This window comes from Chiloscyllium plagiosum, unplaced genomic scaffold, assembly GCF_037043375.1.
Source record: "Chiloscyllium plagiosum isolate Xiang-an unplaced genomic scaffold, Cpla_swu_hap1 HiC_scaffold_4, whole genome shotgun sequence".
NCBI classification, from domain to species: Eukaryota; Metazoa; Chordata; class Chondrichthyes; order Orectolobiformes; family Hemiscylliidae; genus Chiloscyllium; species Chiloscyllium plagiosum.
In genome coordinates this window covers 134044911-134071378 of record NW_028270142.1, presented here as the reverse complement: position 1 = coordinate 134071378, position 26468 = coordinate 134044911, and the positions used below count along the sequence as shown (strand labels likewise).

General features: G+C 43.9%; 1 protein-coding gene across 4 annotated transcripts in view; it reads left to right on the top strand.

Moving 5' to 3' along the window:
* The window catches only part of mppe1 (metallophosphoesterase 1), a 58922-nt gene extending 36682 nt beyond the window's left edge, over positions 1 to 22240 (top strand). For 2 of the 4 annotated variants that reach the window (XM_043687745.2, XM_043687742.2), the window contains 5 exons: positions 2174 to 2282; positions 8704 to 8778; positions 13845 to 13967; positions 16481 to 16621; positions 19721 to 22240. In XM_043687745.2, coding sequence (XP_043543680.1) covers positions 2174 to 2282; positions 8704 to 8778; positions 13845 to 13967; positions 16481 to 16621; positions 19721 to 19894 — 622 coding nt within the window. In that variant the 3' untranslated portion in view covers positions 19895 to 22240. The remainder of the gene's footprint in view (positions 1 to 2173; positions 2283 to 8703; positions 8779 to 13844; positions 13968 to 16480; positions 16622 to 19720) is intronic. The other 2 variants (XM_087986704.1, XM_043687744.2) reach the window with 2 other exon arrangements.
* The last annotated feature ends 4228 nt before the right edge of the window (positions 22241 to 26468 follow it).

The window sequence follows — 26468 nt, the reverse complement described above, 5'->3', positions numbered from 1 at the left end:
GAAACCATACCAGTAATGTCCAGCAAATGAAAACAGTTTTTAGATTAGATTAGATTAGATTACTTTACAGTGTGGAAACAGGCCCTTCGGCCCAACATGTCCACACCGACCCGCCGAAGCGCAAACCACCCATACCCCTACATTTATCCCTAACCTAACACTATGGGCAATTTAGCATGGCCAATTCACCTGACCTGCACATCTTTGGTCTGTGGGAGGAAACCGGAGCACCAGGAGGAAACCCACGCAGACACGGGGAGAAAGTGCAAACTCCACACAATCAGTCGCCTGAGGCGGGAATTGAACCCTGGTCTCTGGCGCTGTGAGGCAGCAGTGCTAACCACTGTGCCACCGTGCCGCCCACTGTACTACTGTACTAAGATCTTCCAGATGAAACCATATAGATGTCTGAATCCTTTCATTGACAGAAAGAGCCCTTCTTTTGACTAAATGGGCCATTACTGGGATTCTTTCACTAAGGATTTTGATGGAGCCCTGTCTCCATACTGTAAATAAAGGCAGGACACCACAAAAGAGAACCTCTTCTGAAATAACTCCCGTCACCAAGTCATCCTTTACTTACACTGATCCAGCTCCCTCAGAGTCAGCTCTCAGAGTGAACAGAATCTCTGATGCTTCTGTTTATATCTGTCAGCCAGCTCTCCCTGATTGGACCGGATTCCCAATCAAGGAGCTTATATTCTATGAGATTGACCTGGTTGACCTTGTTATAGTTCTTACAACATAAAGTAAACCCCTCTCCTAATTTAAACTAGCCACATCGAAAATGTTCACCTCGTGTTGTAATCTGTTAAAATTTAAGATGCAAAGAACTACCACTATTTAAAGCAAAAATTAACAATTTTGTTCTTTAAGTCCAACAGCGAATATTAAAGCCAACAACTATTTACACCTCTTCTTTTAAACCTATCTTTTAACTCTCACTCTACAATACTGGTCCAAAAAAAGTCCCAATTAAGATTTACAAAAAAAAATCACGTTTCAAAAACCAGTCAGCTTTGTCGATTGACCTTTGTAGATTTTCCTCTGTAGACTTTCTCTTGGTCAGTTTTGATGTTCTGCTGCACAAACTTCTTATAGACAGGTCCCTTTCAGAGAACTCTTCAATTAGCAGTCTATTTGTTGGTGTCTTTGGCAGTTCTTTCTTCTAAATGTTCAAAATGTCTGATAATTATACCCCAAAACATTAGATCATTTCATTGGTTTTAATATTCTCAAAATGCTAAATTCAAACTTGATTGGATTTTGGTATCTTGTGGCATAATTTAAAGTGATTGGTCAGATTTGAATTTGTTTTTGTTCCATGGCAACTCATCTGCAGCTATTTGTTTCGACCAAGTGTTACATCATTACTTTGTTCAGGACTCTCTGTGCTTTGTCAGTTCTTGCTTGCTTTTCAACTCTCTTAAAGGTACAGTACATCTCTGCACCTTCATAACACAGTCACAATACCTTTCAAACCCTGTGTGACAATCCTTACGCCCCGATATTTCCTGAGCTCGAAGCAGAATAAATGCAGGGGAAGGGGAAAAGAGGTGGGTTATTTGACAAATGAATGAACCGAATGGTTTTCTGTGCTCTGATGATATTCCAAATGGATGCACAGAGATAAACTGTTGTATAAGAATATTCAAAATTTGAATTTTATGAAGTGCTAGGATAACATTTTAGGCAGTTTTAGTCAGTTTCAGTGGGCCTGAACTGGTAAGAGGATGCACAGTCGTTTCTGCTATCATGCAGTAGATCTGTTCTCGTGCAATCTTGTGTTAAAGGAAAACCGCGTAATAGCATCACCATTTAAATTAACGTGGGGTTGGAATCACATTATAACCAAGACACGCTTTGAAAGTTCCTGTCTTAGAAACAGTGTCCCCAATTTGTTAATTATGTTATACGAAATTCGCATGAACGAAATGCGCGTTATTGCAGACTGACCTGTGTTATAAAGACAGCTGATGGAGCAATGGCAGCATCAAGTAGAGGTGAAATGCAAAATGCAGTGAGACTGCTGTGATTGAGGTGGATTTGTTTTGGGATAGAATAAAGCTGGGCTCAGAGTGAACAGTGTTCTGATAGACTTCTGAATGTCTGAGGAAAACTGTCCAATGAAACGGAGTACTGACGAGTTATTCTGCTGTTTGTGTCTTTGCAGCTTTGTTCTGGTGAATAGCATTGCTTTGCAAGGAGACGGGTGTTCCATCTGCTCGAAAGTAGAGAATGATCTTCAACAACTCTCCTTGGCGTTAAACTGCTCCCGACAGGCAAGTTAAACACCTTTAGCAAAATAACCAGGATGTTGGGTGATGCTAATTGCAACTACTCTTCAAGTTTCCCCAAACCTATTGCACTGTGAGTTGTTTCAATCTGAAAAAACACTGCCTGAGAAAACAGATTGATCAGTAACTTCCAGGAAGGAACTGGCAGGCGGGGGTGTTAATTGGAGGGGATCTTTCATAGATCTGGAGGGGAGGGTGGGAACCTGAGGAAGGAGAAACACCGATACAAATGAAAGACAAGAAAGTAAGAAGCAAAAATGGAAGGCAGAAAAAAAATGTGGGAGTAAAACAAGTTAAATCCAAAGGTTTTGTGTCATAATGCGGATATCACAATAAGATCAATGAATTAGCAGCACAAGTAGATATACACAGTTCCAATATAGTTACGATTATGGAGATCTGGCTGCAAGGTGATCAAGACTGGGAACTGAACGTCCAGATGTATTCATTATTTAGGAAGGACAGACAAAAGGGAAAGAAGGCGACATGGCATTGTTTGTAAAGGAGAATTCATTGCAGGACTGAGGAAGGATATTGGCTCAGAAAATAGTGATGTATGAATCTGTATGGATAAGAAACACCAAAGGGCAGTAAATATTGTTTGGGTGTTGTCTACATGCCCCCAAACAGTAGTGGAGATGTAGGAGAAGGCAATAAACAAGAAATTAGAGATGCATGCGTCAAGGGAACTACTGTAATCATGGGTGACTTTAATTTACACATAGATTGGATCAGCAATGATATGTGCTGTGAGTATGCGCTGTTTTTTGTTTCAAACAATACATTGAGGAACCAATTAGAGAATAGGCTATTTTAGATTGTCCTGTTGTCTGTATAGTGACCTGTAGGCCTACAGTGCAATGAGAACGCATTAATGAATAATCTTGTGTAGAGTCTCTTGGGGAAGAGCGACTATAATAGAAATGACTTGAATGAGGGAACATTTCTAAGCTTGCAGCTGGCACAAAACTAGGTAGAGTTGTGAGGAGGATGCAGGAGGCTCCAAAGCAATTTAGACATGTTGACTGTGTGTGGGTGCACATATGGTAAATTCAGTGTCACATGGCTAAATGTCAAATTATACTCTTCAGTATCAAAAATAAAAAGGAAGGGTATTATTTCAGTGGTGATAAATTGGGAAGTGTGGATGTACAGACGGGTCTGAATGTCCTTGTAAACCAGTCAATTAAAGTAAACAGGCAGGTACAGCAAGCAATTTGGAAGGTAGATGGTGTACTGGCCATCATTGTAAAAGGATTTGAGTTCAGAAGTGGGGATGCCTAACTGCAGATCTACTTGGCTTTGGTGAGACCACGTCAGAAGTACTGAGTACAGTTTTGGTCTTCCACCCCAAGAGAAGATGTACTTGCCATTGACGGAGTTCAGCAGGGGTTCACTCGGCTGAGATCAGAGATGGCAGGACTGTCCTATGGGGAGAGAATGTGTCTGTATTCACTCGAGTTTAGAAGGACAAAAGGGGATGTGATTGAAACGTATTCAATTCTAACAGGACTGGACAGATTAGATCTGGGGAGTGATATCTTCTCTGGTTGGGGAGTCTAGGCTGAGGCAGTGGAGGCTGAGGCTCTGAATATATTTGAGGATTTTTTGTTTTGTTGAACTTGGATGTTATGAGTAATCCCAAGGCCTTCTCTTTCGTAGCCTGTTTTTATTGTTTAAAAGTTTCAAAGGATCGGGGAAGAAAGTGGGAATATGACATTGAGGTAGAGGCTCAGCCATAATCAGATTGAATGGCAGAGCGAGCTCAAAGGGCCGAATGGCCTCTGCCCACTCCGAGGAGTCAGTGAGGTCTGCAGATGCTGGAGATCAGAGTTGAGAGTGTGTTGCTGGAAAAGCACAGCAGGTCAGGTAGCATCCGAGGAGCAGGAAAATCGGCTTTTCTGGCTGGTTCATTCAGGCCATTCATTCCCGATGAAGGGCTCCGGCCCGAATTGTTGATTCTCCTGCTCCTCGGATGCTGCCTGATCTGCTGCACTTTTCCGGCAACACGCTCTCAACTATGCCCACTCCTAGTTTGGAAGAAAGGCTGAATGGCCTCTTGTGCTGTATAATCCTACCATTGTCACAAACTGTAATTCCTGATCAATACACCATTTACTTTCAATTCTAGCCTGATAAGCATTAAATGTTTAATCTCAGTGTTGTTGGTGGTGATGTAATTGATTTATTCATTGATTTTTGCAATGTTTAAAAGAGGATATTTAGTTTAAGTAAAACCTCCGATAACTTCCTGTCCGGTGTAAGTGATTTTGTGGTGTTTTATCTTCTCTGAAACTCTCGATCACTTCTGATACATTACACCTTGTCACCTTTTCCTTTGTGGCCTGATGTCACTATCTTCTGATTCCATATTATAAGTAAAATACGGTGAGATTTAGAAGAAAATACAATGCTGAGCAACGTCACGATCATTAAGAGATGAACGAGGTGTGGTTGCCAGAGGGATTGATGGAATGGTGTAAAGACAAAATGAATGCTTTGCGTGTTTTGTACGTCAGCCTCTTGGTGGTATTGTGTTTGAGCATGAGGTCAAAGAGCAAATGCTGTTCAGTGACACCTCGCTCGACAGTGTTCCTTGACTTGGATTGGCTGTGTATCACGCTAATAGCACAGAGAAACAAACTCACTCTAAATGAGCATCTGCTTCGGACTGGCTGGATGTTTGTCAGGAACTGTATATATTTTCTCCAGTGTTGACCTGTAGGGCTCCTGAATTAGGCTGAACCCAGGAGTTGAGAGTGTGGTGCTGGAAAAGCACAGCAGATCAGGCAGCATCCGAACAGCAGGAGCATCAATGCTTCAGGCATAAGTCATCAGGAATGGGCTCTCCTGATGAAGGGCTTATGCCCAAAATGTCAATTCTCCTGCTCCTCGGATGCTGTGCTTTTCCAGCATCACACTCTTGACTCTGATCTCCAGCATCTGCAGTCCTCATTTTCTCCTAGTTTATTTGAACCCACGAGTTCGTAATGTGTGTCTTGTTTACACTGAGTTGATCATCAGTTTGCGGAACCACCTGGACTCAGTGCATTAACTGCAAAATTCCAACTCCCCTCTGCCACAGAACTGCCATGTCCTTTCTGTTAATAATCCCCTATAATACCCCTAGCCCTAAATTTCATTTGGCCGTATTTTGCAAATATCTGTTATGTTTTTTGTAGCTTGCCTCCTACTAATGTATTACCTTCTCCTCTTTGGAACACTACTCTTTATTTCATGTTCTCATTTATTGTTGAAAATCCTTTCTGTCTACTGCCCTGTCCAAACTCTCCTGAGTGTTTCTCAGTGAGATTGTTGAGGTCAAATATGTCAGTTCTAGAACATCACTTCCAGAGCTCCTCAGTGTAATGTCCTCACCCCAACCATCTTAGGCTGCTTTATGACCATCCTGCCATTATAAGGTTGGGAGGGGGCATATTCACCAATGATTGCTTAGTGTTGAATACAGTTTACTGCTCCTCAGATACTGAAGCAGTTCATGTCCAAATGCAGCAAGACCTAGGCAATATTCTGTACAGGGCTGACAACTGACAAGCAACATTCAAGATACAAAAGTGCCAGGCACTGAGACAATCTATCTCCGCATGACCCCGACTGGGAATGCCATAGCTGAATGCCCCTATTATCAGCAAACCAAGGGGCTTGGCCAGCTGTATGAATATTGTGACTGTATACAGGAGCAGGTCAGAGGCTAGGAATACAGCAAGTAACTCCCCAAAGCCTGCCCACCATCTACAAGGCACAAGTCAGGAGTGTGATGGAATACTCCCCACCTGCCTGGAGGAATGCAACTCTAACAACATTCAAGAAGCTTGACACCATCCAGGACAAGGCACCTAACATGGTGACACCAAATCCAGCGCTTTCATTTTCACTCCCTTCACCAATAAGTCTCTCTCTACTATCTGCAAGATGTTCTGCAGAAGTTTACCAAGGCTCGTCAGACAGCACCTTCCAAACCCACAGCCACCTCCCTCCAGAAGGTTAAGGGCCACCTGTCCATTCCCCTCCAAGCCACTCACCATTCCTTCACTGAGTCAAAACCCTGGAATTGTCTCCTGAAGGCTTATGTGGGGTGTAACCCACACCAAATGGTTTGAAGTGGTTGAAGCATGCAACTCAGCCCCACCACCTCGAGGGGAATTAGGGACGTAGAGTAAATGCTGACCTAGCCAGCCACACCCACAGCCTGGACATTTGTCCCATTAATTAATTCTGGAAATCTATCCTTTTGTTCTCTCAGTCTTTACTCAGAGAGCTTCCTTGCACTCAGTGATTTCAGTTTCCATCTCTCACTGTCTGTGCTGTCAGTTATTGGTCCTCTTGCCTCTCCCTCCAGGTCAGTTCTCCTGTTTTGACCTTCCTACATCCCCTGTCCTCCGTATTCCTGTGGACCCCGTTATCACTGCTCAACACCGATCACATTTCTCAGTGCTTCCCCTCTCTGCTCTACCCATTCTGCGTTGTCAGAGTTGGCAGGTGTTTTTGTTAGATTGTGCTGGGCTCCTCCCCCAGTTCGAGATCAGTGGTAAGTCCACCCACACACTAACGTAACGCTCGGTGGGGCATTATTTGGTTCAGGGTGAGACACTGGCATTTGGGTGGAGGGTGGAGGCAAGGGCATTGGGTGCAAATGGCATGGGAAGATCCTAGTGTGTATGACCTTCTGGTGGGCACAGACAGAGTGGCAGGAAAATAGGCTGCCCTGCCATCCCTGCTCTTCCAACCAAGTGACCAGGGAGTGAGCTGGTGAACTTCTAACCTGGCTCTGGCCCCCACCCACTATGATATAACTATCCTGGGTCTGGAGACGCCCTCATAATACTGATTTCAAACAGGAATAGGGGATGCCACCTGTGCCACATTTAAACTGGCAGTGAGGTCAGGTGAAGGAGATTGGCACTTGGTCTATAGCATTATTCCCACTTTTCTGTCCCTTGTCCATCTGCTAACCTCTTCCCAGACCTGTGAATGGGGTTGGTGAGGTGATTGGGAGAGAGTTTCAGCTCTCACTATGTGAGCATCGACCTTGTCCAATATCACTGTTGCCAATGAGTTACAAATCACCTTTCCCCATTCACACTGATCTTTGCAGTTTATCACCTGGAGAGAGCAGACAGCGGTGTATCTGGCAAACAGCTGGGTCCGCTATCTGTCTTCAGCTTCTGATGGATCAGATAAAACTGTATCCAGTGTCACTCTTCTCTGTAAGAAATACCACCCACTCTAACAGCTATCCTGGTCTGCCTACTGTGGGAAAGACATTGTTAATCTTAAAAGGGTGCAGAAAAGATTTGCAAGGTTGTGTTGGTGTAGGAGCTTTTCAGATGCATGGAGAGGCTGAATAGGCTGGGGCTATTTTCCCTGGAGCATCGGGAGGCTGAGGGGTGACCACAGAGAGGTTTATAAAATCATGAGGGGCAAGGATAGGGTAAATAGCCAAAGTCTTTTCCCTGGGGTTGGGGAATCCAGAACTAGAGGGCATAGGTTTAAAGTAAGAGGGGAAAGATATAAAAGAAATCTAAGGGGCAACATTTTCACACAGAGGGTGGTATGTGTATGGAATGAGCTGCCAAAGGAAGTGGTGGAGGCTGGTATAATTATAGCATTTAAAAGTCATCTGGATGGGTATATGAATAGGAAGGGTTTACAAGGATATGGGCCAAATGCTGGCAAATGGAACTAGATTAATTTAAGTTATCTGGTCAGCATGGATGAGTTGGACCGAAGAGTCTGTTTCTGTGCTATATAGCTCTATAACTCTGAGAGTTAATCCCCACCTCCCTCTGACTTCCCTCCTCCTCCTTAAACCTATTAACCCTGTCGACTGTATTATCATCTCATATAAAGGGCTCGTTGTCAGGTGTCAAAGGGATTTCTTTGTTCAGCTGCCTGTGCTGCTACCTCACAAATTGCTTGCTCCTTCTACCCATCTCAATCACTTTCTGGGCAATCAGGTTCCCTTCTTTGCACCCCCACATCTGACCACCCTCAGGCGAGTTGCCATTGGAAACCGTTGCATTGCTATCACCGTTCCTGCCTCCTTCAAGAAAAGCCCATTGATGAGGCCTCTGTCCTTGCAAATGGCTTCCCCTCTGCCTCCATGTCCAAGTTCTGTGTTCCTGTCTGTGCTCCTTCCACTGCACAGATCCGTGACCATTCCTTTTCCAAATTCCCTGCTCCAAATGTGAGAAAATATTTGGCAGGTGGTTGGAGATTTTGATCCTCGTTGGGATGGGCTGTATAAGAAATGCGAGTTTGATGTCTATCTGATGGGGCAGAGGATACATTTTCCCATGACTATTGTATTCTTTAATTCTGAAGGTATAAAATTACCTTGAAAAGGTGATGGACAAGATTGATATAACAATCTATTTGTCAACAGCTGGATCCAAGCCATTCCAGTGAGAACTGTAAAGGAAAGGAGATATTCCCACCATCTGCTCCCATCTTACTCCAGGTAGGAATCTGAGTTCATTCATAGTTTTGACTTATTTTTGTTAAAGTGAAGGGTACCAATTAGTATTTGACCGCCTCTAGGATGAGTAGATATACTTGGGCAGTGGATAACCCAAGTTAGATGAGATGTTGGCTGAAAAAAGAAGCCTTGCATAGAAACATGGAGAACAGAAGTAGGAGTATGCCATTCTGCTCTTCAAATCTACCATGTTGTTTAATATGTCTGTGGTTGATCATCCAACTCAGCTCCCTCTTCCTGCTTTCTTCCAATATCCTTTGATCTCTTTAGTCTTAAGAATTATATCTAAACTCCTTCTTGAAAAGATTCAACGTTCAGCCTCGGCCACTTTCTGTGGTAGAGAATTCCTCAGACTCGCCACTTTCTGGATGAAGAAATTTCTCCTCATCTCAGTCGGAAATAGCCTACCCCATATCTTTACACAGTGACTCGTGGTTCTGGACATGGTCATCATGAATATCCTTCCTGCGTTTACCCTGTCTAGTCCTGCTAGAATTGTATAGGTTTCTATTAGATCCCCCTCATTCTTGTCAGTTCCAGTGAATATAATCCTAATAGATCCAGCCTCCCTTCATACGGCAGCCCTACCACCACAGGAATCAGTCTGGTAAAGCTAGGGTGGGTTAGGGAGTGAAGTGAACAGAGTTGAATGGTTCTGTTCTGGGGAAGGGTCACCAGTCCTGAAAGGTTAACTTTGATTCTCTCCACAGATGCTGCCAGACCTGCTGAGATTTTCCAGCAATTTCTGTTTTCGTTAGGGGCTACGAATGTTAGCAAACTTTGCAAGTGATATAGCCATTTGGATACAGAACTGACTCAAAGGTAGAAGACAGAAGGTGGTGGTGGAGGGTTGTTTTTCAGACTGGAGGCCTGTGATCAGTGGAATGCCACAAGGATCGGTGCTGGGCCCTCTACTTTTTGTCATTTACATAAATGATTTGGATGTGAGCATAAGAGGTACAGTTAGTAAGTTTGCAGATGACACCAAAATTGGAGGTGTAGTGGACAGCAAAGAGGGTTACCTCACATTACAACAGGATCTGGACCAGATGGGCCAATGGGCTGAGAAGTGGCAGATGGAGTTTAATTTAGATAAATGTGAGGTGCTGCATTTCGGGAAAGCAAATCTTAGCAGGACGAATACACTTAATGGTAAGGTCCTAGGGAGTGTTGCTGAACAAAGAGACCTTGGAGTGCAGGTTCATAGCTCCTTGAAAGTGGAGTCGCAGGTAGCTAGGATAGTGAAGAAGGCGTTTGGTATGCTTTCCTTTATTGGTCAGAGAATTGAGTACAGGAGTTGGGAGGTCATGTTTTGGCTGTACAGGACATTGGTTAGGCCACTGTTGGAATATTGCGTGCAATTCTGGTCTCCTTCCTATCGGAAAGATGTTGTGAAACTTGAAAGGGTTCAGAAAAGATTTACAAGGATGTTGTCAGGGTTGGAGGATCTGAGCTATAGGGAGAGACTGAACAGGCTGGGGCTGTTTTCCCTGGAGTGTCGGAGGCTGAGGGGTGACCTTATAGAAGTTTACAAAATTATGAGGGGCATGGATAGGATATTAGACAGTGTTTGGGGAGTTCAGAACTAGAGGGTTTAGGGTGAGAGGGGAAAGATATAAAAGGGACCTTAGGGGCAACTTTTTCACGCAGAGGGTGGTACGTGTATGGAATGAGCTGCCAGAGGATGTGGTGGAGGCTGGTACAATTGCAACATTTAAGAGGCATTTGGATGGGTACATGAATAGGAAGGGTTTGGAGGGATATGGGCCGGGTGCTGGCAGGTGGGACTAGATTGGGTTGGGATATCTGGTTAGCATGGATGTTGGACGGAAGGGTCTGTTTCCTTGCTGTACATCTCTATGACTCTATGACTTTATATGATTACAATGTGAATGGGTCAGTTTGCTAACACTACGCTGAAGGAGCTGGAGATTATGATAAAGCTGCTAAGGAACTGGAACCAGATACAGGCAGTTTGTGCCAATGGGCCTGAGCTATGGAACGTGAAATCACAGTAGCTAAGTTGTATGATCTTGTATTTTGGAAACACAGGCTATAGTTTCTGAATAGTGCTGAGCCAGGGAACAATTTAAGTGGGAAGGCAAATACTGCAGATGCTGGAGATCTGAAATACGAATAAATGAAGTGCTAGAGTGGCTCTGTGGTTAGCACTGCTGCCTCACAGTACCAGGATCCCAGGTTCGATTCCAGCCTTGGGCGACTGTCTGTGTGGAGTTTGCACATTCTCCCCGTGTCTGTGTGGGTTTCCTCCGGGTGCTCCGGTTTCCTTCCACAGTCCAAAGATGTGCAGGCCAGCTGAATTGGCCATGTTAAATTGCCCATAGTGATAGGTGTATTAGTCAGAGTGAAATGGGTCAAGGTGGGTTGCTCTTTGGGGGGTCGGTGTGGACTTGTTGGGCTGAAGGGCCTGTTTCCTCACTGTAGGGAATCTAATCTAGAGAAGCTCAGCAGGTCTAGCAGCATCTGTGGAAAGAGAAACAGTGCTAATAGTTCCAGTCTAGAATGACTAGGAAGTGTGCAGGTAGATAGGATAGAGAGGAAGGTGTTTGGTATGCTTTCCTTTATTGGTCAGAGAATTGAGTACAGGAGTTGGGAGGTCATGTTGCGGCTGTAGAGGACATTGGTTAGGCCACTGTTGGAATATTGCGTGCAATTCTGGTCTCCTTCCTATCGGAAAGATGTTGTGAAACTTGAAAGGGTTCAGAAAAGATTTACAAGGATGTTGTCAGGGTTGGAGGATTTGAGCTACAGGGAGAGGCTGAACAGGCTGGGGCTGTTTTCCCTGAAGCATTGGAGACTGAGGGATGACCTTATAGAAGTTTACAAAATTATGAGGGGCATGGATAAGGTAAATAGACAAAGTCTTTTCCCTGGGGTGGGGGAGTCCAGAACTAGAGGGCATAGGTTAAGGGTGAGAGGGGAAAGATATAAAAGAGACCTACGGGGCAACGTTTTCACACAGAGGGTGGTATGTGTATGGAATGAGTTGCCAGAGGAAGTGGTGGAGGTTGCAACATTTAAAAGGCATTTGGATGGGTATATGAATAGGAAGGGTTTGGAGGGATATGGGCCGGTTGCTGGCAGGTGGGACTAGATTGTGTTGGGATATATGGTCAGCATGGACGGGTTGGACCAAAGGGTCTGTTTCCGTGCTGTACACCTCTATGACTCTATGACTGGAGTTGAAACATTAACTACAGTCCACACAGATGCTGCCAGAGTTGCTGACAATGTATGTGTGTTCTGGGGTTGATGATGCATTTTTAGAATCATGGAATATTCCAACACAGGAACAGGCCATCGGCTCATCACATCTTTGTTGGCATTTTTTATCCAGGCACCATCTATAATAACCCAAATCCTGCCCCTGTTCCCTTTTATTATAGCATTTTCTGTCCTATCCTCTAGAACTGAACTTGAGCAGTTCCACTCTGTAGAAATTAATAAAACAATTGTATTGACGATAAATTAACAGATAATCCATCAATCTGAGGCTGAGGCACTGATTAATTTACACCCTCAATACTTCATTCCCTATAGTCACCAAGGCGTAGGAAACACATCCAGCACGTTTACAGTGTAGAGCAGAGCCACAGGATAGAATTATAAATAAGTACAGGAAAACCTGCCATTTTAGCGGACTTAAAATCAGTAACAAAAAACACAAGAGTGGTATGTGCAACAACCCAGCAGGTAGTTAAATACACGGGCAGAGGCAGTGTGTTGGAGGCAGGTTTGTTCAAGGCATTCACAATAGAACTAGCCTGTTCACTGCAAAGGAAGAATGTGTCGGGTTGTGGAAAGAGCAAGTAGCTCATTTGAAAAGCCGGTGTGGACATGATGAGTGGGCTGAATGGCGTCCTGTGCTGGAATAATTCTGTGAAGTTCAGAGGAGAGAGTTTCTCTTTGCTGATGATACCACACTCGTGTTTCATATCGAGGACACCTTCAGTGGCAGGTGGGCAGACTCTCTCACACCTTTAACCATCAGCCTCAGGGCACCGTGGCACAGTGCAGGGCACTGTTAACGCTGACAGATGGGGTTTTGTGGCAATGTGCCTTTCAAGGTTGTTGATTGCTGCTGACTGTGGAGCCGAGATAATACAAAGCTATCTGTCACTCGATGCTGAAACCAACCCGTACATCACAAGAACTGCAGCCATTAAGTCTAAACAGAACAGGAGAGTGAGAAGCAACAATCACCTGCCCAGGAACAGCGAACTGTGAGGGTACCAACCCTGTGGGCTCACCACTGTCCTGTGCAGCTGGGAGAGGGTATGGGCTAGGCCAGAGAAAGACCTTCCATGTGGAAAATGTATCCTGGTCACCTCTTGGAAGGACAAGGTCACTAATGGGTCTTGGATTGTGCTGATTCCACTGGCTGTCCCTCCTTGTTGAGCCCAGTGTGTTTACAAAGGCTCACTCACCTTGTTGCCAGTGAGCTGGCCACTGGTGGATGGCTTCCTGGGTGTCAGTACCTCCTGTACAAGCGAGGTGTCAAGGTAGCAGACATTGACTCTGACCTCTGGGAGAGAGTTGCCAATGGTTGCATCTGGGGGCAGGGGAAGCCTCTTTGGAGATGAAGCAGAAGCGCAGGGTCCAGAGGACACAGAGACCAATGAATTATACACCTTCTCAGCCGCTGTTCATCCTCCATGGGGAACGCGCTAGTGATTGCTGTGCCAGGCAGTGGTTCACTTGCAGTAGACCACCACGATAAACTGTCACCTCACAGAATGACAGGCTGCCCCCCCACAGCACTGAAGCAGGCCACTCAGCCCACTGAATCTACGATAGTGCTCATGCTCCACACTAGTCTTCTCCCATGTCATCTCAGCCCTTCCACACCTTCATCCCTGGAATTTGTCGAAGTTCCTTTGGAAAGCTGCTAAGGTACTTTAACCGGCAGTTCCTATTCTAACCACTCTGTTAAGTCCGCAGCGTCTCCTAACTTTACCAGTTTGTTCAATAACTCTGGTAGAAACATGGAAGTCGTCATATTAACAGTTTGTATTGCACTCTGCCAGCATTATCCTCTCTATCGTGTCAGCGATGAGGAGTGTACGGGCGAAGACTCTGCATCTCCTGAGGAGAAACAGCTGCTGTTCCGGGAGAAGTATGACACACTGTCTCTTGAAGCTTCCAAAAAGGTACAGAAAGCATCACCTGTCTGTTTGGTAAATGTCACTGTTAAACCAGGGCATCTGGTGTGGCTCATTCCCCTATATAAGGCTCAGTGGGTAGCTCTCTGCCCTCTGAGGTGAAGGTTGTGGGTACACGAGAGACATGAGAAGCAGATGGCCCCGGTGTGGCACTGAGGGAGTGCTCACTGCCAGATTCAGCCGCTTTCGGATGTGACGTTAATCTGTTCTCTTGGGTGGATTTAAAAGATTGCAGGGTGTTATCACAAAGAACAGCGGCAAAGATCTGCTGATCATTTTTCTCTCACCAGAAACAGACTGAGGGTCATTATGGAATTGATATCTCTGGGATCTTGCTATGTAAATTAGCTGCCTTGCATCCTACATTTCAGAAGTCGCTGGACTTTATTGGCTGATAGATGGCCTGAACTTATAGCATTATTTTCTCATTGCCTTTCGTGTGATAATTCAATAAAATCCTGTATCTTCACAACTAACCACCAGAAATGTGTAAGAAAGCCGAACAGAAATACATGGTTAGGAACCGAACAAAGACTTAATTCTATCCTTTAACTCCTGACTGTGGAACTACCTGGAATTCTGTTTCCCAATATCTCTACGTGATTCAGAAATACAAACTGGTTTGCATTTAACTCTGTTCCAATCTGTTAGGCTCCCCTTCACCTGGAGAATAGAGAAACTAATTCTTTCTTGCCAGGTAATCAAGTCAGAAACCACGCTACTAGTCATACACTGCACATACTTTACCCCATGGAGAAACTTCTCAAACATGCCCAGTAGATTTATTTCATGATAGGCACAAAGTTTGATACTTAACTTAACTGGATGGGGGCAGCTCCAGCAACACTCAAGAAAACTTGACATCTTCGAGGACAAAGCTACCCACTTGATTGGCACCACATCCACAAGCATCCACTCCCTCCACCACTGATGCTCAGTAGCAGCAGTACCATCAACAAGGTATACTTGCTGAAATTCACCAAAGCTCCTTAGACAGCACCTTCCAACTGCATGACCATCATCATTTAGAAGGGCCAGGGCATCAGATACATGGGAAGACCATGACCTTGCAAAGTGCCCAGTCTACTTCAGATAAGTCATCGCACATATCATTCTGACTTGGAAATATATTGTTGTTTCTTCAATGTTGCTGCGTCAAATTCCTGGAATTAACTGCAGCAGAATCTCTTGTTGTGTCCAGTTGCCCTTGGTCATCCTGCTGTCTTTGAGATTCCATCAGGTTTTATTATCACATATACCCAAGTACAGGAGTATAGTGAAAGGTGTATAGAGTCGCCACTGTCTGGTGCCATCTTACAATGCAATAGTTAGAATTAAAACCAAGAACTGAAATTAAAGAAAGAGGCACAAAATAAGGTCCAACAAGCTCTTAATACAATTTTTGGCTCGGGCCTTGTGCCATATCATATGAAAGTTTTAAGTCACTGGATTGGCCTTTGTCTCTCCATGAAAGATTGATATAGTCCACACTATTGCCACTGTGCATCACCTGTAGAGAGAGTGGGTGGGAGCCAGTCAAGTGGGTCAGCTTTTTTTGGCATTATATAGAACTTGAGTGTTGTTGGAAAGAGACACATTTTGTTTTTGTTTGTTTTTAAATTTATCTTATACCATGGGCAGAAAATGCTGATTTTATGGCTGGTGGCCTAAGATTGAGGCGTTGCCATGGAGAGTTTATCAGTTAATGATGATAGACAGTTAACTGCCCAGCTCTGTTTAGATTTTACACAAGAAAATTGGCTGTGATTGGTGAAGGCATTGCCCTGAAAAATAAGCCAGCGAATGTCTGTTTCCGATTGTATTGGGTTGAAATGGGCACAGAGTGTGTACGTGTTCTTTGTGTCTGTGGAGCTCTTTAATAAATTGGCTTCTGGTACCCCCAAGTGGACCAGACCGCAAACCTAACTGACAATCCTGAATTGGTCATTTTTCATGCACACAGTTATCCAGCAAGTATTGTCCAATCGCAGATTCCCATCCAATATTGAGACTGCATCATGGGTTTTGCAGGTGGTGGGAGGTTGAGGACAGTCAGTATGAGGAGAGAGTGAGGTCTGCAGATGCTGGAGATCAAAGCTGAAAATGTGTTGCTGGAAAAGCGCAGCAGGTCAGGCAGCATCCAGGGAACAGGAGAATCGACGTTTCGGGCATAAGCCCTTCTTCAGGAAGTATAACGCTTGTGATAAACAGCTGAAGGGATATGATGTTCGATATAACCCACCAGTCTTTGGCACTTATAGCCTACACAGCTGGCATCGCACTGGCACTGAAATCCTGTTTGTGGTGAACATCACTCGTGTTGTTACTGCAGCTTCAGCCATTGCTCAAACGTTTCCGATGACTTATCTGAAGTAGACTGGGCACTTTGCAAGACCTGGAGTTTTAGTCTAAGAGCCATTCATGATTTTCTGTGATATTGCACAGTGCCTCCCACATGGTGAGGTGCTGGTGGTGAGTAACCTCCACCTGTTTACTTCCAGCTGCTTTGGTGGTTCTGTCCTCGGCTGATCCTCAGTGGCCACACCCACAGCAGCTGTACGGTGCTACATAATGGACAGCTTCCAGAGATCAGTGTCCCATCCTTTAACTGGAGGAACCGAAACAACCCCAGCTTCCTTCTGGTAACCTGCAAGTTCAGCGTGTTTTATTTTGGTTTCAACAGCTGGTGAATCACTCAGCAGCCCTGGGACAGCATCTGTGGAGAGAGAAGCTGAATTAATGTTTCTGCTCAGTGATTTCCATCAGAGTCGGGAGAAATTAGAGATTGAACAGGGTTTAAGCAAGTGCAGGGAGCTGGAGTGCAGGATGTACTCGGGATGGGGGCATCTGAAGCTAGAGGGTATCGGTTTAAGATGAGGGGACAAGATTTAAAAGGGACCTAAGGGGCAATGTTTTCACACAGAGGGTGGTGTGTGTATGGAATGAGCTGCCAGAGGAAGTGGTGGAGGCTGGTACAATTGCAACATTTAAAAGGCATCTGGATGGGTATATGAATAGGAAGGGTTTAGAGGGATATGGGCCAAATGCTGGCAAGTGGGATTAATTTAGGATATCTGGTCGGCATGGATGAGTTGGACCAAAGGGCCTGTTTCTGTGCTGTGTATCTCTGTGACTCTATGTGATTCAGCGACAAGGTATGATTGTCTGGTTCTGAGGAAGGGTCACCGCACCCGAAATGTTAATTCTGATTGCTCTTCACAGGTGCTACCAGATCTGCTGAGCTTTTCCAGCAAATTCTGTTTTTGTTTCTGGTTATATGGTAATGGACTAAGCAAAGAAACAAGAGTCAGATCTAGAGGAGGTGGAATTTTTGATAGCACTTGCTGTGCAGGAAAGTAGTTTTTGTGATGTTAGTGTTAAAGCCAGGAAGACTCTAAAGTACTTAATGGAAAGATGAGATGCTGTTATTCTGTTTGGAGCAGTGTAAGAAGTTGAGGTTAATATCTCTATTGTTTACGTCTAGAGCAGACACTTCCCACACACATGTCGTCAATAACATGGAGATACATGACACACACACACACACACACACACACACACACACACACACACACACACACACACACACATGAGGTGTGTTGGATCTCCATTATAATCTCCAGCTCAGAGCCAACGTCATTTGTGGCACAAAAGCAGGCTATCCATCCCATCATGTCTGTGCTGGCTGAGCAGGAGCTGTCCAGCCTGATCCAATTTTTCAGCTCTTGGTCTTTAGCCTGATAGGTGACAGCTCATCCTGTGCGTATCCAAGTGCTTTTTTTTCCAGTCCAGTGAGGGTATTCCTTTGTCTCTACAAGCCTTTTGGCAAGCTCCTTCACTCTGGCTGTTGATAATACTGTGCACTGTCTGGGTAATGCTGCTGGTTAATTGTCAATGGATTGATTTTAATTCAACTTAGCAAACCGGGAGCTTACCCATCAGTGTCTCCCTGGTAAGATCTAGACTTTAAAGTATTGGGGTCTGACGATATCCTGTACAATCACTGCTTTTAATTTTGATTGCTTGGGGAATGTGCTGTAGCTGTCCTGTTAAAATGGAGGACCAGAGCACAACGGAAAAGTCAGATCTTAAAAGTTTCCACTGAGGGACTTGAAGGGCGGGAGAACTCCTGTGGGTCCCACACAGAGAGCGAGAGAGAGAGAGAGAGAGAGAGAGAGAGAGAGAGAGTAGGGTTTTGAATCCATTTCTTCTGTCTCCATTCGCTTTTGCCATTCTGTAAGATCATGGTTGATTTCTCACTTAATCCAATATATCTCGCTTTCCTTCATATCCCACATTCCCTCTGGGTCAATGCAAATCTACCAACTCGGCTTTAAAGTGAGTAATTGATCCAGAACAAATTGCCATTTGCAGAATCCCAGTGAAGAAAATCAAGATCCGCTAACCAGTTCTTATTCCAGCACTCCAGCCGGGAGTTGTGTGTGCAGACCCTGTGGAAATCCTGACAGAGCAGCTTCTAAGACTCCAGTGGGTAATTCCCCAAGCCTGGAATCCTTTGAAAGTCCTGTTAAATTGGAGAATTCAAAAGATGCTTATGAAACTATTAAACAGATACTTTAACTGTAATGTAACATAGTGTTAAACAGATTCCTGAACGACATCTCTACCAGACCATTTACAATTATCCAGACACTGAACCGAAACCCCAGCCCGAACACTCTGCCTCCAGGGATCTGAGTGCCTCTTTCCTGACCATTCCCAATCTGATACCCCTCTCCACAGGCTTGCCATCCACCACGATACACTTTAGATGCTGCATCACCTTCCTGCCCTTCTGCCATCTTGCACCCATATCACTCTACCCACTTGGCACTGTACTCCTTTCCCACCTGTCCCCTTTCCTCAACCCACCTGGCAGCCCATATAGCTATCATTCACCCCCCACAAAACTGGCATCCCATTCAGCGGAGACGGGAATCCCCTCTTGAAAGTGCAGAGCTACCTTCTTTCGTTTATAAAAATGTAGGGCTGGAGAGATGGCCACCCTGGAAAAGTTGGCCCAATATTTCTACAGATTTAAGATATACAGGTCTGAAATCCTTTATCCGAAAACTGAAAAGACCTAAAAGCTCAAGATCTTCTTGAAAGTGCACCCGACCTGACCTGAAGATGCACTTAGTTTGTGTCCTTTGGTAAAAGGCTTAGCTTCGCCTGAATGGACCTTAAAGCAAAGATTTTTCCACTCAATGTGTGTACAGGTCTGTTCAGGTTCAGCGAAGTCGTTTTGTTCTGAAGGAGCCAAAGAGCCCAGTAGTGATCCTGATGTATCCTGGTAAGTCTAAGTCTTTTGGTGATTGTTTAATGCCTGACACGTTTCCTCAGTAAATAGTTGTTTATACCTTATACAAACTGATGTACCCCATGTGATCTCGAGCTGGGTGCAACCATTAACAGGAGGTTGCAGCCATTCTGAATTATTTAACTGATTCATAAGACAAGGTGACAAAGATTTCCCCACACAGCTGACAGGTTCTGGAATTCCAGCAGATACTGAGGCCTTGATTTTAACCTTATTTGGAGCAAGTGATTAAAACTGTGCAAATCCCTGCCTTGTTTCCAAAAATCAGAACAGCAGTAGGTGCCGAAGTTTTTGGATGAAGGATTCCTGACCTGTACTTACACTGTCACATGAGCCATCTTTGCTAACTGTCCTGTTGTGATAAATGTTTTTGAGCTCAGTTAACACTGACTTGGAATCTGTCTCTTTTTCCCCCCTCCAGGCTAGTATAACTGCGACAGACTTTACACTTGCTAAGTGTTTTATGCCACGTGAAAGCACTGTAATTACCATTTATCTCGCTGCAGGTGTTCTGGCCATCAATCTCCTGTTGTTCCACTTCCGTTTCTGGCAGTGGCTGATGCACTATTTAATTGACAAGCACAAATCTACTTGATATAAGAGAACTGGCCTGAATACCAGCTATTTTTGGTTGTGGAGCTTTACCGTTCTCCAGATTTTATGGGAGATGATATATGGATATTCTTAGCATTTTGAGAAAAACAACTATTTTTGAACATTTTTGGATATAATATGAATTTCTTTGAAGGTAACATGTTAGAATCTACATCTTAATGATGAGAAACTGTTCCCGGATAAGTAAATTGCGTTAAAAGTGCCCAGGAGCAAGTTAATGCGAACACCGACATGGCAGATCTATCTCGAGTAGCAGCACACTTTGTGGAGTAAGTGGCTTTCCCATTGAACTGACTCCGTGATCCAATGTAAGGGAGAGCAGGAGCCTGCAATATCTTCATACTATCACACCAGCTTCACTTGAAGTGTTTACGAAGATAAATTATTTAATTTATTAGAATCTCAGCATAAGAATTCATGTGAAGCCAATTTCTGACGTTTTTATCTATACTCGAGGGAGTTAGATCTCACTTTGAACTGTAGCCATAACACAGCAGATTGTACTTAAAGTGTAGCAGTGAACTAATGGTACATTTGTTAGACTGTGGGAGAGTGAATGAATGTTTCCAATATATAGAATAACTGAGTGCTTACTATTACATTTTTGCCAAAGTGTAAATTGATTGTATAAAATCACGGTTAGAATCCTCAGAGTTGACATTCGATGTGGTTAAATGAGCTGTCCTGCTCAGATATTGTTGTTGGTCAGAAGTTACAAAAGTCAAAAAGTGTGGTGCTGGAAAAGCACAGCCGGTCAGGCAGGCAGCATCTGAAGAGCAGGAGAATCGCCATTTTGAGCATCAGCTCTTCATTCCTGACTCTCCTGCTCCTCGGATGCTGCCTGACCTGCTGTGTTTTTCCAGCACCACACTCTCGACTCTGATCGCTAGCACCTGCAGTCCTCGCTTTCTCTTAGAAGTTACAAATAAACAGTTTGCAGATAAAACTTCACATATTACAGGCGGCACGGTGGCTCAATGGTTAGCACTGCTGCCTCACAGCAGTAGGGACCCGGGTTCAATTCCTGCCTCAGGCAACTGTCTGTGTGGAGTTTGCACATTCTCCCCGTGTCTGCGTGGGTTTCCTCCGGGTGCTCCGGTTTCCTTCCACAGTCCAAAGTTGTGCAGGTTAGGTGAATTGGCCACGCTAAATTGACTGCAGTCTTGGATGTAGGGGAGTGGGTCTGGGTGGGTTGCTCTTCGGAGGATCGGTGTGGACTTGTTGGGCTGAAGGGCCTGTTTCCACACTAGGGAATCTTAATCTAATCTCTATTCAAAGTTCTATGATAGCAGGCCCAGTAATGGAACATTCAGTGATCACTGCAGCTGCTACCTTTTACACACACTCCCACACCCAGCCAAATACAGTATCGAGAGCACAGAAACATATATTAGGCCTCACTAGTCTATGCCATAACTCCATCATCATAGAATGCCCACATTTGGCCAATTTAGTCCACAATGATCTGCCTCCCAACTTCCTACCCTATCCCTGTAACCCTGTATTTATACTTCACCCAAGTTTTGTACTCCTAAACTTCATCTAAGACTACCGTTCTGTTCCTTTCTACCTCACGTTTATGTCCGTTTCCCCTTAAATATGTCTGGTAATGAGTTCCACATGCTAACCCCTCTTTTAAATAGAGAAAGTTTTCCCAAATTCCCTGTTAGGTCCATTAGTGATAGTCTTCTATTTATGGCCCCGAGATCAGGTCTTCTTCTGAATCAGAGACACTCTGTCTTCCCTGTGAAACCTTTTAATCATTCCCGGCAATGTGGAATGTGGAGTGGACGTTGGTATCTCCGGCTCGCACAGACCTCGATAGCACACAGTGATAGGAATCAAGGTGAGATCATTCATTGTTCACTGTCCCATGGTTTTCATTTTATTATTTGCGTTAACTGCAGAAATCCTGAGGGCAAAGATTTAAAGAGACATGATATGTTTTTATCATCGTTGTTCTTGTATAGGGCAAACCCAGCAGCATGGAGTGATGCTGGGCAGAAGATTGCTTGCTGTTCCCCACCTCAGTAAACTCTGGCTTAGCGAATGTCAGAAGAAATCTCAAAGCACAAGTCCAATCACTTTACAGTCCAAGGGAGGAAACTCTGCATTTTACTTTGCCCCAGACACCTGTATTCTTTTTAACTGGTTTGCAGTGAGTTAATAACTGACCTGTAGCCCTTTTACTTTGTAAGGATTGTTTTAACCTGACCCGTCTAGTCTTGTTTAGACCTTACATAAGCAGGACAGCTTCTTTAATGTAGAATGGTTCTAACCTTCCATTGAACAACTGTGTCCGATTAAAGTATATTGCTGACTCTTATATGTTTTGAGTTTGGCTTTTATGAAAAGCACACTTTTTAAAGTCATGGTGTAATATTTGAGCAGCTGTATTATTGGATCCAAATCGGTGGCCTTTGGGTAAATCTCTCTGTTCACAACATCTGAGCTGCACATTGGACGCTAAAGACTAACAGCTTTGAGCCAAGAGACTACACCCTTTGTAAAAATGATTTGCCAAATCAAATTCCATTCCAAATGTCGTTTCCTTTTAAACTGTGTTGCCAATGTCTGCGGTGTATAGGAGCTGGTTTGTGGGATGAGGTTGTTTAGGTATCCAGGCCGTGTACCGTGATTTTCTGGTCAACGATGGCTCAGTTCCAGGCCCCTCTGATGTCATTTCCTGATGCTGGGTAACAGTTCCATCGTGATGGCATCCTCTTGTTTTCACAAGTGGCCATTCTGCTAGTCTGTAGAGTGCTGCACAGGTCGGCCAGCCCTTAACTGTATTCTTTTAAAGATTGGGAGACTCACAGCAGCAGGAAGTTAGCAAATCCACCCCTGTACCCCAACGACTGCCTACAGAGCACGGAGCTGATTGTCATCATCCAGGTCCAACTGAGTATCAGTTGAGATCTGGAGCCCAGGGCTCAGCACTGATCTATGCATGACATTTGTTAACTAAACCCATCATGAACATAGCAGTTTATTTGGAATCGGCTATTGTGACACTTTGAGAAGCACAATGCACCAATGTATTTATTTAGTAGGAGTGCACCAGCATTAGCTCCATCTATTGAAGTGTACAATGAAATATGTGCCCAGCTAGTTAACAGGAAAGAGAGTTTCCAACATCCTGGTGAGTGCTGTATTGATGTGCAATTCCAATGTAACAAAGTACCAAAGTCTGCATTGATATTTGGTGAAATAAATAATTATCTTGAAACAAAATTGTCTTTTTTGAACACGAGGTATGTAACAAACATCAGAGGAACAGTGTGGATGTACCTATTGCACTGATTCATCCTCTTACCCCTTTGCGTTTTCTGTGGAGTGATAGAGATATCTGAAGATTATTAGTTTTTACATCCTACTAACTAACTTTCAACTTTGCTACTAAAATTCTGACTGCCGGCCCACATCCTTCCTACTCAATGTCACTGGTACCAAGTGGACCACAATCTCTGGGGCTGTTCAGCCTCTCTCAGAACAACAATGTTCCATAGATGCTCAGTGATAGAAGGAGCTCTCGTGGTACAATGGGTGATGTCTCTGGTTCGGAACCACAAGCTCTGCATCCTGGTCTGACTGCTGGACTTCAATGACCAGTTTCTCCAGCGGAGTGCAGAAAAACTGGGCAGCCCAGTTGGACGGGAGGGAAAGATGAAGAGTGAAAATGCAGTACTGTCAAGGGGCTCATTAAGGGGAACAGACAGACATTTCTGCAGCCAGAGATGTGACTCCAGGATGGTATGTCGCTTCTCTGTTGCCAGGGTCAAGGATGTCTCAAGTACAAGAGGTCACAGACTGAAAGTGATAAGCCTGGGATGTGTGATGGAGGTAGGTTCATATGCGCCATTCAAAAGGGTGTTAGATATTTATTTAAATGGGAACAGTGTGTGGTGGAAGGGTGGGAAATTGGCACTTTCCTGCTGTGACAATTCTGGGGGTAGGGATCAGGTGAGGAATTGTCAAACTGTCTCAGGTAATAGATCCCAGGCTCAAAACAAGCTGTTTTGTTTGTATTTACCATTATTCACTTTTGAACTGATATGAAAATTTTACTCTGATATGAAAATTTTTTAGTGATTCCAATCACTTAAGAACCAACCGGGAGATCTACTGTTCAATGCAATGACAATTTGGGACTTTGCTTGCAACTTTTAGAATGAGATTACTGTTGTCTAGTCTTAACCAAACACGTGGCATTTTATAGCATGCTATGTTAGAAATGTATATTTGTAGTAGGTATAATAAAGTCAAGGTCATCATAACAATAATGGAATGTAAGGCTGCTCTCTCATTAGAGATGACTGGTGGTGGTTTAATCTGAGAGTCTCAGTAGAGGGGAGAAGTTGAGAAGGAGAGTCCTTACTGGTAACTTCAGCTAGTACGGGAAGTGAACTCACATTATCCATGATTTGGAAATGCCAGTGTTAGACTGGGGTGTACAAAGTTAAAAATCACACAACACCAGGTTATAGTCCAACAAGTTTAATTGCAAGCACTAGCTTTCGGAGCGATGCTCTGGTGCTCAGGTAAAGGCTGAAGGAGCAGTGCTCCAAAAGCTAATGCTTCCAATTAAACCTGTTGGACTATAACCTGGTTTGTGATTTTTAACTTCAAATTATCCAATTAGATTAGATTACTTACAGTGTGGAAACAGGCCCTTCGGCCCAACAAGTCCACACCGCCCTGCCGAAGCGCAACCCACCCATACTCCTTACCTAACACTACGGGCAATTTAGCATGGCCAATTCACCTGACCTGCACATCTTTGGAGATGTCAGAGGGCTTAATTCTACTATCTGCATTCTCTTCAATTTGTAGGCTGCATACTTTTAATTATGGAAGAAAGAGCCTGTATATAGTCAAAAGCAGCAAATATACAGAACTGATACTTAAAAACTTTCCACCTGCATAAACATTTCATTGATGTCCACAGTAGATTTCATACATTCGCCAAATGCTCCTTTCTGACTGTGCTGTCTTTCTGCCAGCTCTCCCCAATCCCTTCAAACTAATTATTCATCTGCATCACCTTTGTCAGACACAAATTCCCTTGTTAAAAGTTCAACTGAAGTCCTTTGTGTGTTGTGTGTGTGTATGTCTGTCAGTCTGGAGATGGGGATTACCACTTTTCACATCCTCCTCGCTCACTTTCAGTTTTGCTCCCTAAAGTCTGATTGTTGGAGAACATCCCTCATTCCTACTCAATGTCACTGGTACCAAGTGGATCACAACCTCTGGGGCTGTTCAGCCTCTCTCAGAACAAGAATGTTCTGTAGCTGCTCAGTGATAGAAGGAGCTCTCGTGGTACAGTGGCTGATGTCTCTGGCTCAGCTTGACAGGTACAGGTTGATAATCAGAATGCTCCAATCTGAGCACTTGGTAGCTTCCCAAACCCAAGTCAGTTAAAGAGTCCAAGTGATATGCAGATTTAAAAAAAAATTCTTTCTTGGGGTGTGGGCTTTGTCAGTAAGGACATCCTTACAGAATTATCCTGGAAACTGCATCATTATCAGGAGGCTATTTCCAGGCAACTCCAATACTGTGGGGCTAGAGACACCTATAGGCCAGATCAGGTAAGGACAGACAATTCCATTCTTCAAAGGAATTAGTAATACTAAATATTAATTTTTCTACTAAATTGACAAAATAGGCTATCATTGCTGAGAACAACTTTATGTTCCAGATTTTTGTGAATCAAATTCATATCTCATCAGTTGCTTTGTCCTCACAATGTTCGCCTCTAGGCTTTTGGGTCATAGTGACCTTATGGTAATGCCACCATCCTGCCCTCAATTGTAAGATTTATCATGACACCCTGTTCCTTTCAATTTAATGATAAGCCTTTTGCTGGCAACTTATAACCAATTGTGCTCCATTGATTGTGAGACATGATGGTGTTTTTCCCATACCCTGCTGTCCCCAGTTCATTTTTTGAGATCAAAATCTCTAACTTACTGCTACCAACAGTAGTTGACTAATGCTTAACATGTACATATGACCTACCTTGCTGAAATAATCTTTAAATAGGTTTGTACTAACCTATTTAAAGATCTTACTTTTACTTGTTCTCAGGATGTAGATAACTCTGGTATGAAGGCATTTCATGCCAATTGCAGCTGTCCTGAGAAGATATTGGGGCATTTCGCTGTCAAATACAATTTGGGACTGAAATGAAATAAAATTGCAGAATAGTACCAGCATAGATAAGGCCATTTCGCTCATTCTATCCAGGTTAGCTCTCCAAGAGCAATTAACCTCATCCCACTATTCCCCCACAACCTTGTAATTATTTCTCTTCTTTTGATCAAGACCTACTTCTCTTTTCTGTCCTTCAAATTTTGAACATCTCTAACGTGTTATATTTCTTTTTTCCAAAGGCAGCAGCCTCAGCTTCTCCAATCTATCCACATCAGTCCCACTTCCTTGAATCAGTTTCATTTTTACAGTGACCCAGCACTGGTTCATGGTCATTTCCAATGTTCACCAATGATCAACAAGATTCATTTCTGAATATTGCACAATTTACTCACGAGCAGCTG